Source organism: Formica exsecta, unplaced genomic scaffold (genome assembly GCF_003651465.1).
Source record: "Formica exsecta isolate Colony F162 unplaced genomic scaffold, ASM365146v1 scaffold443, whole genome shotgun sequence".
Lineage (NCBI taxonomy): Eukaryota > Metazoa > Arthropoda > Insecta > Hymenoptera > Formicidae > Formica > Formica exsecta.
Window position 1 is genome coordinate 254885 of NW_021851667.1, and position 11695 is coordinate 266579.

At 32.9% G+C, this 11695-nt stretch overlaps 5 protein-coding genes across 5 annotated transcripts in view; 3 read left to right on the forward strand and 2 right to left on the reverse strand.

Moving 5' to 3' along the window:
* LOC115240648 overlaps window positions 1-1790 on the forward strand; it is a 7995-nt gene extending 6205 nt beyond the window's left edge. The window contains exons 18-20 of the mRNA XM_029815926.1: window positions 1-78; window positions 164-319; window positions 423-1790. The exon at window positions 1-78 is cut by the window's left edge and continues 11 nt beyond it. Of these exons, the coding sequence (XP_029671786.1) occupies window positions 1-78; window positions 164-319; window positions 423-526 (338 nt within the window). The 3' untranslated portion in view covers window positions 527-1790. The remainder of the gene's footprint in view (window positions 79-163; window positions 320-422) is intronic.
* LOC115240644 (myosin regulatory light chain 2) lies at window positions 1666-5834 on the forward strand. The gene is made up of 5 exons (XM_029815923.1): window positions 1666-1789; window positions 3384-3596; window positions 3838-4021; window positions 4098-4170; window positions 4616-5834. The coding sequence occupies exons 1-5, from the start codon at window positions 1787-1789 to the stop codon at window positions 4767-4769; spliced, it is 627 nt and encodes a 208-aa protein (XP_029671783.1). The 5' UTR covers window positions 1666-1786; the 3' UTR covers window positions 4770-5834.
* On the reverse strand, window positions 5227-7732 carry LOC115240649 (sodium/potassium-transporting ATPase subunit beta-1-like). Its single transcript, XM_029815928.1, has 7 exons — window positions 7580-7732; window positions 7313-7501; window positions 7098-7217; window positions 6597-6772; window positions 6381-6476; window positions 6050-6215; window positions 5227-5958 (listed from the first exon to the last, which is right to left on the reverse strand). The coding sequence occupies exons 1-7, from the start codon at window positions 7713-7715 to the stop codon at window positions 5858-5860; spliced, it is 984 nt and encodes a 327-aa protein (XP_029671788.1). The 5' UTR covers window positions 7716-7732; the 3' UTR covers window positions 5227-5857.
* A 94-nt stretch (window positions 7733-7826) lies between these two features.
* LOC115240647 (vesicle transport through interaction with t-SNAREs homolog 1B) lies at window positions 7827-8661 on the reverse strand. Its single transcript, XM_029815925.1, has one exon. It carries the CDS (start codon window positions 8543-8545, stop codon window positions 8201-8203), a length of 345 nt encoding a protein of 114 aa, XP_029671785.1. The 5' UTR covers window positions 8546-8661; the 3' UTR covers window positions 7827-8200.
* A 102-nt stretch (window positions 8662-8763) lies between these two features.
* LOC115240641 (alpha-1,3/1,6-mannosyltransferase ALG2) lies at window positions 8764-11676 on the forward strand. The gene is made up of 2 exons (XM_029815918.1): window positions 8764-9879; window positions 10041-11676. Exons 1-2 carry the CDS (start codon window positions 9637-9639, stop codon window positions 11016-11018), a joined length of 1221 nt encoding a protein of 406 aa, XP_029671778.1. The 5' UTR covers window positions 8764-9636; the 3' UTR covers window positions 11019-11676.
* Window positions 11677-11695: the final 19 nt, after the last annotated feature.

The window sequence follows — 11695 nt, forward strand, 5'->3', positions numbered from 1 at the left end:
GGATGTTATCCATTGACAATAGAAAAACCAAAATATTACATAACGGCGCATGCATTCAATTTCTCTTGCATTTTAAAGGTAAAGATTTGTTGAGAGATATTTAAATATTCTATGAGACATTTAATTAATTATATTATTTATGATTTTTATTTTATTTTTTCAGGTCCAATTGCCAATAAGCTAGATCAAGACTTTAGCAAGCTTATATCCATTGGTAAACTCGAAGCTCCTAGTTTATATATTCCTGGTTATATACCGACAAAAAGGAAAAGCACATTGGGACATCGGCAATGTGGTGTACGAGACCCAAATGATAAAAGTAAGTTCACTTAACTCTTATATGTAGTAGATGAATAGCATATTAGAAAAATTGAATAATAATAATTCTCTGATAAAAATAATACTATTAATATTTATTACAGACATCAATGTCTATCGTAGCACGTCCGTCTCGTTATTGCCGGAAATATTTGTGATGGTAATATTCTTAATAATGATAAATATCAAATATTGTAACCTAATATAAAGCATAGAAATAAAAAATAAGGTATCGTATAATACATATAGTTATAGATGTAACATAATATATATATATGATAAAACTATTTATAGATATAATAGAACTGTTGCGCTCTGTTACCGGAATCTAATCAAGCGCATTATGTAATATAGATATCCGTTATATTATTGATATTTGAGCGTAGATATGTTGCATGGTTTCGTACTACATTGTTCGAATGCAATAATCGCAATAACTATCGCGATATTTATAGCGTATAGTAACAAAACTTCCTTTGTGTGTCTCCTTAAAATAATTTTAAAGTTTATGATGTTTTAAAAAATGGACATAAAAAATTTTAAAGACAATAATTAATTAAATATACATGAGACAAAAAAATTATCTGAATCCCCTCTTCAAAAAACAGAGACTTGTGGCACATTGTATATATGTAAAATATATGTAGGAATACATGTGTGTGCATTCTTGAATAAGTCGGACAGTTATTTTTGGTATCCACGTGCTTCGGATATCGTGCTATGAACTAAAAACTCGGTCAGCAATTATATATTGCATTTTACATATACGAATGGTGGACACTATTTTCTAAATTACTGTATGGCACAAATCATTATAATTAACTAACAAGTTAGAATCAGGGAGACATTAACTTATTTGATACTATATATTCGAAAGAAATATTTTGAGATAATGTATCTTCTTCTTCTCTTTATCGATTTAAATAAAATTATACATAAAATGGTAAATTTAATATATACAATTTGTAGTCTCAAGAAAGACAAAGAGAGAGAGAGGGAAAAAAATGAAGATGAGAACGGCACAAAACTCTCCATCTCTTGTTCCGCACATTTATATCAAATAAAGAGAAGATAACTATGCTTATTCCAAATGTAATTTATCTCCGGAGAACGAGGGGCGCAGATTAACCGATTAACTCACGATGGGAAATTGAAAATGTCGGTGAGAAAACATCATGGTCTCGACAGAGCGCGGTGCACCGTCGTCATCTGAATTCTACAACTCCCAGGCAAACTGTTTTAGTCGAAACGTCGAAAGGGTCGCTATTTTGAGGCGACTCGAACTAAATATGGTCAGATAGGCGTTGTACCCGGGTACCCGGGGCACCCCTGCTCGGACAACCTCCGGCCTGTCTGGTGGGGGAGATCCACAAAAGTTACTTAGACAAGTTCAGCTCTATGATTCGGACAGTTGGTTCGTCGTAACCATCTCGTATCATCCATCTCTTAGAAATCAAGCGTAGATATTATGGTAAGTAATACGTCGAGAAAACCTTTCTTTACGCTTGTTCAAGGATTCGCGCCAAAGTCTACCGTATGTACAGTATGTACATCTACGGAGAAACGCGAAAAATCAAGTATCATGTCTATGTGATGCGAGATACTACTGCTACCACGAGATAGGACACTGCCAAATTGTGAATACGATGGTGTATTTCACGAAGATGGATTATACGCGGAGTGCATCGAGATATACGCCAAGTGTGACGATGAGTTGATGACAAGGACGTTATGTTATCAATATCGCGAATGTGTGATGATGGAGAGAATGCGGCAGTGATCTTTGTCAGTTTTTTTTTTGCCCGTCAGCCGCTTAGAATCCCTTGATTGTTGTAGGTTCTATCATAAGCTATCATTTGTGATTTCAAATTCTATACATTCGCGAAATGTTCTGTTTTCATCTCACAAATATTATTCTTAAACTATCTTATTTTAAACATTTCGAACAGAGCGCGCAATTAAATGTTGAAAATTATGAAAAATTAAAAATAAATATTTTAACGTGGCACCCCATATTATTGTAGAGTAACAAAAAAAAAATTAATCAAATTCCCTGATGCACTCTAATATTGAGAAAGCTCTCCTATATAATAATACATTTGTAATTAAATAAAAATAAAAATAAATGTTTCTGTAATATGTTACAATATTTAGTTTATATTTTAAAAATAATAAGAAGAAATACAAATGCATCCTCTTTATTTCATATGTAAGATATTTGTTTAACTGGTAAAATGAACTGTCTGACTTAACACGGCATTTACTACTGTGATTATAATGGTAAAAATATAACAATTACGTAACAATGGTAATTCGAGAGGCAGTGCGGTAACTGGATGATCGCTCTATATACGTCCTGGCAGCTTTTTCGCGCGACTCAGGGAACGATTCTATTCTTAGCATCGACCGGCAGCCGGCAGCGCCTCGCAAATTTTCTCATCCGATAATTGGCTCTTTCTGATTTCATTTATAATTTATATTAAAATTAATCGGCATGATTATATATTGACAAAATAATTTTTATGTTTTATTTTAATTCATTTTTCGAATATTTAATGTAAAATAACATGTGCACTTTATCCTATCTATTACAATAAATCTGGCGTAAAAATGTTTGCGCAAAATTTTAAGAAAAAAAAGCAACAGGGAGCAACACTCATAATGATATATCGCACAGAATAATAATATTCATATTTTTCTTCAAAATGCACATCATTCTATCGTCTGTGTTAATTGCATCTTTTTTTTTTCATTTATTTGACTATTTATTTTTTTGGTCATCTATTAATTTCAAAATATTCAATAAAGTCGATCGATTCTCGAATTAAAAAAATGACGTTTTCGCAAAAAGTGCGGTATGTTTTCTGAAGAAAATCTACAGAGACGGAGAGAGAGAGAGAGAGAGGTCACGGTGGCCCTTCACATATTTTATGAAAAATTGGATTATTTTACATATTTTTCTTGAAATGGAAGACAAAATAAATTTCTGATTATAAAGTATTTCTCAACTATTGTGAGAGAAATTTAATAGAGACAAAAATTTTGTAAAATTTTATACATTTTAGGCGGATAAAGAAAAGAAGAAGAAGACCAAGAAGAAGGAAGAGGCAGCGGCTCCTGCACCCGAGCCCGAGCCGGCGCCAGTTGAGGAGAAGGCGCCAACACCAAAGGAATCTGGCTCTGCTAGAGCAAGCAGCCGCGGCAGTCGCAAGGCTAAGCGTAGCGGCTCCAGCGTCTTCTCCATGTTCTCTCAGAAACAGGTGGCCGAGTTTAAGGAGGTACGAAAACGAGGGATGAATTCAAGGATACGAGGATAGCCTCTTCCGTAGTAGATGATTTTAATTTTAATATTAAATTCCCCGCATTTTTTTCGCAATTGTATTGTAATTTCATATTAATTTGGCATACACATCTCGAAGTAAATGATTAGAGATGAAGAAATTGACAATTGTAAAAGATTGTAAGAGGTTGATGTGAAAATAGAAAGCGCATTAACTCGATCGCGGTATCTATTCCTAGGCATTCCAGCTAATGGACGCGGATAAAGATGGTATCATCGGCAAAAATGATCTTCGCGCAGCCTTCGACTCTGTCGGCCGACTCGCGACCGATAAGGAGATCGATGAAATGCTCAACGAAGCTGCCGCGCCCATCAACTTCACTCAATTGTTGAACTTGTTCGCTGTCCGTATGTCAGGATCAGGTACGTACGATCTATTGAAAATCTTGAGAATTTTGAATAATTTCCCGAAAAAATGAATAATTTCTTGTTCCGTCAGGTGCCGATGAGGATGATGTTGTAATCAATGCCTTTAAGACGTTCGACGAAAACGGCAAAATTGATGGCGAAAGGTAATACAACGATAAATATTGTTGACATTTTTCAATTCATGTCCAAGTGCCGTCTCACATATTATATAAAATATACGTACAATCTTCCACTTTCCAGTGCCTATGATGTTTCATTGTGAACGGTCTAAGACTGACTCAATATGCTGATATCGATAACTGAAGCGCTATACAACTTTTAACGATTGAAATTTTAGTTTTAATTACTATATACTATGTAGTTTGACATATAATTCTCGTGTTTATATATATCAATTTTAAATATTAATTTTGCTAAAAACGTCTGTCTGCTCGACAAGTCTCAAAAAATGTCTTGGTTTACAAATCTGAATGGAATTGGCTTTTAAAATCCACATTTTAACACTTGTTAGAGCATATTATGTGTATATAAAATATACGGTCTGATATTATAATAGAAGATAATATAATTTTTTAATTTGTTATACAGGTTAAGGCACGCTTTAATGACATGGGGCGAAAAATTTACGCCCAAAGAAGTCGATGATGCGTTTGATCAGATGTACATCGATGACAAAGGTTTTATTGACACCGCGAGTTTAATCGCCATGTTGACCGGCACAGGCGAGGAAGAGGAAGAATAAGATCGACTGGAGTTATGTCCTCGAGATGGAAACGTTCCTCGATTTATGAAGCCTCGTATTAACGTCAGATTCGCACAATTCTCCTCGAAAGAGAACAGATACTTTTTTTCTCTTTTGGTAATATTTAATTTAATTAATGACAAAAGTATGACAACGACAAAATAATTACCGAATTGTTCGATCTAAACGGACCAAAGACTGTCTCTCTTTCATTCTTTTAATGTCTCTGTCAAAATCATTTCGTCCTTTTCTTTTCGTTTCTCTTATTATTTTTTTTCTCGCTCTCGCTAACTTTTATTTTCCTTTCTATCTCTTTTTTATTCTGCTTTTCTCTCTCTCTCTTTCTCTCTCTGATTATCTGTCTATATTTCTTTCTTACTATCTATCTCTCTTTGTCACTTTAATTTTTCCTCTTTTCATTTCTCTTTCAATCTTTTCTTTTCCTTCTCTTTTTGCCTCTTTCTTCATCTTTCCCTTCTTGGTCTTGTGAACGCTGCTAATTTTAGAAGAAATAACAAGATATACAGTCGATTTTGACACATTTCTTCTGGGTACAAGCATATGTCTGTCGATAAACGAAGCTTCATCATGCCATTTTATCGTTCACATAATAAAAATATATAAATAAAGTTCTACAAAATTCTCTAATTTCGATCTGCTATTCTGTCGACAGAATTGGCTTAGAGAGTCTCAGAGACAATTCGTAAGACACAAACATTAAATCTCGTGTTGATTCACTCAAGTATAGAAATACATTGTCATATATAATCGCTGCTCCCCATTTTTTTATTATAAATATACCTTAGATGTTACGTTCTACATACGAAACGATATCAGAAAAATACATTGAATGTATTATTAATGTAACACGGTATATAATAAAGGAATCATTGGTGGCGAGAATATTTATAACTGAACGAATAATATATATATATATATATACTAATTGTAAGAAACTTTGAACAAAGACCATTTATTTTTTACTCTGCACAAATTAAAACGCTCGTCCTATCTACCTTCTTATTACGTCTGCAAATTTGTTAATAAATATTTGAGATACGCGAATATATTCCTCGACTCACCATCTTCTACGACTCCCCCAGAATTATCTGGAAATCCAATGCACTCTGTGCTTCTTTCTTTATGTTGAGCGCCCATAAACTGCATTCTACCGTCACCAATCTGAATGCTAACAAATAAAACGTATATCAATAAAATGTGTATACAATATTTGTTATTCATATTGTAAGTAGATATCGTAATATATTATTTAGGCTTACGTGTAATATTTGTAAATTGTAGCGCGACCATCGGTGCCAAATAATCCGGTTGTCCCACAAAAGGGAAATATTGCACGGGAAAACCAGGACCCGGTAAATAATTAATTTCTCCAACATGCTCTTTATCAACGTTATTCGCTCCGTCGCACCATAACCAGATCTGATACTGTTTAAGATAAATTATTTTGTATGATAACATAAATTGTAGTGTACGCGAGTCCAAATATATTTTGTTGGTCGAGGCATTTATAAGCTGCACTTAATTATATATTCACTGTGATCAATCACGAATTGACATATAAATTATTGCAAATTGGGATTTGAATCAAACCTTGTTTGAAGATCGCACAGCATCTTGTAAAACACTTGGCATATCTTCCGGTAATTGGTAGGATTTATTATAATAAATTGGTATCCAATCAAATCTCTGTAACATAAGTAATTTAAAAATATTTTTTTTAATTTAAATTACTAATACAAAAATATAATAAGTATGAACATAAAATATTTTTTTTAACAAATATGCAAAAATAAGTTTTTTATTCACCTTATTAAACTTAATAAGTACACACGGTTGCAATGGATTCGTATATCCATACGGAGGTTTTCCGCAAACGCCAAGGCTCTCAATATCAAAAAAACAAGGTTTCATATCGGACACGTTCGGCGCTGCGTCATTGCATTCGACAGCCGTTTTGTAATTTTCTTTACTCTTATTATATTCTGAAATAAGGATGATGCTTATATTAAAAACCTCTTTTATTTTTATTAGAGAAAAGATACAATTCCCTTTATAATAAAAAATTCATCATAAATTCTAAATTTTTTATCTATATTTTACTAGCAAATTTTTTATGACATTCGCAAATAAAAAAAAATATTCATTTTATAAGCTATACACATATAAACGCACAGTGATATATTTTTCGGCTGTTTAAAATATATTCATACAATTTAATAGTTACATATTAATTACTATTACTAAATGTATGTTGCGACGCGCTATATTTATATTTTATATGCATTTTTTTTTTTCATCTCGCAATACCTTGCAAAAAATCGTTCAAAGCCTCAATATATCTTTTTGGTCGTGCGTTTGAGCTCGAATTATTCACCCAGATAATAGGAGATGTCGTGGGCAGCAAGATATTCGGTTTAAAGCCAATTCCTGTACAGGATAGAGTACAATATACATATATCATAAATGTATTGTTAATAGAGATTAAAAATGGATGTCACAGAAACTTATTAAGGAGAGAATACCTGGACTACCGAAATTTAATTGGCGAAAAAGCGGAAAGTTGCTGCCAAAATAAGATCTAGGCATCAAGCCGGCATAAAGGAAAAATGGCCTATCCAATTTCGAGGCGTAATCAATACTAATCCACATTTGTAATGCAAAGAGAGAACCTAATATGCTGAAGAAGCACAGATAGAAGAATCCCAGTAACGCTAATTTACAAGAGAACAATTAGAATTTTATGATCAACAATTTAAAAAATTGAGAATAAATAACTTAAACAGAGTTACCCCATTCTTTCCCAGTTCTGCCTAGAATTTGTCTCCTCTCTGGATTCCAAACAAATCGCAAGAAATTTCGAAACGCTCCTAAATCCGGTTCAGGTATTCTACTCCGATAATATTCCTCGTCGTGCAAAATAACCATCTCAGGAACTTCTTTTTTTCTTTGTATAAAAACAGGTTAATAAAAAATGAAATCTATATCCCTGAATATATCAAGTAATAAGTAAATGTAGGAATAAACAAAGTGTTGTTCTGACATTTTTACAACACTTTAATAAAATTATATACACATTCAATTACAATCATGTATATTACAATTAGTATAATATATAATATTTTGAGAAATTATTTAATGATATAGAAAAGCTGGCATAACAGATTATAATTAAGACAATGGTTGAAGATAAATGTTTACAAACAAAAATTCTATTGTTAAAAAATTACATTTAAATATCAATATATACATATATATATTTTTTTTGCAGTTTATTCTATAAAATATTACAGAAAAATTTTTGGGTAAAGTAATTATAACTCTACACATTAATTAGTAATGTACATTATATTGTATTATATATGTTTACTCTTCTATGCTTTAACTCTGAGCTTAGCGATAAAATAAACAATTTATTTATGAAAGAATTTTAAATATATTGTTATACCAAGAATAATCAGTTCCAGCAATATGATTAGAATAAGGACAGCTTTATTTGTCAAAACTTTCACTCGCATAGCATTTAGAATTTTTCGCGTTCTATTCAATTCTTCGTCTGTCTGCGACAGTCTTCGCTTTGCTCGTAGAAGACGTTCTCTCTGTTCGCCCAACTCAGAGATCACTTCTGTCCCAATTTGCTCGTTTTCCGCTGCGACGGCTTGCGATCTCGCAACCGATTGTGCTGAACGTTCCAACACTGCGTTGCCACCCAACAAAACACGCCGATGCTCAGCCTCCCAATTCACGCCAAAATTCATTGTTATGTTATATTATTCGATCACCACGCAGCAAAAGTACATGAAGAATGGAGAATATTAAGAGTAAATCTAATCAAAGATCATTTATAATTATGAGCTTTACATATCCTTGCTGCCTGAAATCAAAAAGATTACAAGTAAACATGACTAGTACATAGAATGAATGATAATTATATTTTTTAATAATAATAAAAATTAAATGAAAAGAATTACCTATTTTTAAAAATGGCAACTCTTGTTTCCCTTCAACAGATTATCAGTGTCTTTGATCATTTATTAACAATAAAAATTAAGTTCCCAGGAATTGTTTATTAACAAACTCATTCGTGTAACTACATAACCGCTATCCGTAATCCGTAACTACATAACTATTCGTTAAATGACAAGCAGTGACAAGAAAACACCCTAAACCATATGATAAGTTAGCATACACATCGATCGATGCTTAGGGATTTTTACTATATTGAACGCGATTAACCAATCAGATGAGAATCTGTGTCCAATCGGGACGTGGGAAACGGTTCTATATTGGGTTCGATATCAAACGTAATATCCAATAGGAGAGTTTATTTTCTAGGGACAAAAATGTTGTTGGACACTATTGGATATATCAAACTTACGTCGAATACAATGTAAAAATATGCCATAATATGAAAAAATGCATCGTGCGTATTAACCTTGCAAAATGCAATAGATGTTTCTAAAATATTTAGAAATCCTAAATCTTTTTTATCACAGCTACAAGTCGTTTTTATGAAACAAATAGAAACAGATCTGCAAATCTTTCTGTATTATATAGACGTAACGAAAATTATAACATAATAGCACAATAAATTAAATAATGATTTGTGAATAAACTGTCCAATATGTAAATATTATTTGACGTTGCTCGGATGAAATAACGGAATAACCTGATAGCGCTACAGGCTGCAGCTACAGGTAGCGCCATATCCGGCGTGCAGCGATAAAAATCCATCACCGGCGGTGACCGGTAAAATGCGAATACAGTTATTTGCCTCGCGATAATTTTATACTTTCCGATAAATGTACTGTGACGACGGCCGTTTACCGGATCGTCATTTGCGAACACGATGACACGCATTACGTTTCTGCATCCTGATCTCGGTATCGGCGGCGCAGAGAGACTGGTCGTCGACGCCGCTCTGGCTTTGAAGAAGAACGGACACGACGTGAATTTCGTGACAACTCATCATGACCCGGACCATTGTTTCTCAGAGACCAGAGATGGTACAATTCCTGTCACCGTCGTGGGCAACTGGTTACCTAGACACATCCTGGGCAGATTCTACGCTCTCTGTGCCTACATACGTATGGTAAGTCGGAGAATAACAAGCTGTTATATCTATAATTGAAATGATAAAAAAAAAATTAGAAAAAAATCTTGAGTTTTGCCCCCAAAAAGATCTCAAACAAAATTTTACGTGTAATAAGTAATTCTATTAAAAAAAAAAAAAAAAAATTGTGATATTTTTAGATATATGCAGCTAGCTACATAATATTTTCCGATCGACGACCGGAAGTTGTCTTCTGCGACTTGGTGTCCATCTGCATACCCGTTCTTCGACTGCGCATTCCGTACATAATATTTTACTGCCATCATCCGGATCAGCTGCTCTCGCAACCTGGTGGCTATGGCAAACAGCTATATCGCATGCCATTGAATTATCTGGAAGAGATTACAACTGGCATGGCACATAAAGTATTTGTAAATAGCATTTATACAGGCAATGTGTTTCGAAGCACATTCAAGAGATTACACATTGAACCCGAAGTTTTGTATCCTTCTATTAATACAGATTTTTTCGACAAGACAAGAATAGTATCTCTAGAGAGGGTACTCGATAAGAAATTACCAAATGACAGTATTGTACTATTATCGATCAATAGGTACGAGCGTAAGAAAATGTTGTCACTTGCAATAGAGGCTCTTGCAGAATTAGAAAAATTATTAACGAAAGAAGTATATAAAAGGGTGTATTTGATTATGGCTGGTGGATATGACAAGAGAGTAGAGGAGAATGTCGAGTACCATTTGGAATTAATAGGACTCGCGGATGAGTTACATGTAACAGATAAAGTGATGTTCTTACGTTCACCTTCTGACATTGATAAAGTTTCCATACTTCATCATTGTAAAATTGTAATATACACACCACCAAACGAGCACTTTGGGATAGTACCCTTAGAAGCGATGTATGTAGGCAAGCCGGTAATTGCTCACAAATCCGGCGGTCCAATGGAATCGATAGTTTCTGGAGAAACTGGTTTTCTTGTCGATTTATCTGCCGAGGCCTTTGCTTCAAAAATTTCTTTTCTCATCACAAATCCGGATCGTGTTGAAGACTTTGGTAGATCTGGTAAAGACAGATTTCTAAGAACATTCAGTTTTGCTGCGTTTAATGTTCACTTGAATAAAGCGATAGATGACTTAATTACCAAAAAAACAAAATAATGTTATTCGGGAGGAATTAAACGATCCTTCTCAATTTTTTTGCACAATATCAAACATATTTGGAATGGCTATTTGATAAAAATGATATTAAAATATTAAAAAATTAAAGTATCATTTTTCAGGGCATATTTATAATGTTATGTTCTACATTAATCAAATGATTAATGATTTTTTTGATTAGAAATTACATTTTATACTGGATTATAGCTTAAGTTTGTATGTTTAGTTTGTTTTATTATATCCTATATGGGAATATAATTTGTTACGGTTTGTATGTAAATTATTATATAAATAATTACTAAAAATATATATACAGAATATTCATATATATACCAATGTTTGTAATATTTGGCCTTGTTAAATATTTTATTTTTATGTTGTCTAGTGTTTTAATTGTATCTATTTTTGGTTTTTCTCTTCATTCTTCTATTAAAATTCCAATGCCCTTAATCTATTGTAAAGTAAGTAAAACGTATTTACTGAATAAGGCACAAATCTGAAAATTACCTGTTCAACTGCAATGTCTTTATCAAGTCATATACCTAATCAGTTTCATACAGAAGCATTTTAAATCTCACATAATCCAAAGGCTCGAGTATACATTCAAATTTTACATGTATTGAAATAGAAATTGTTAAAATAAATAGAAATCATATCGATATTGCAAAATTAAATGT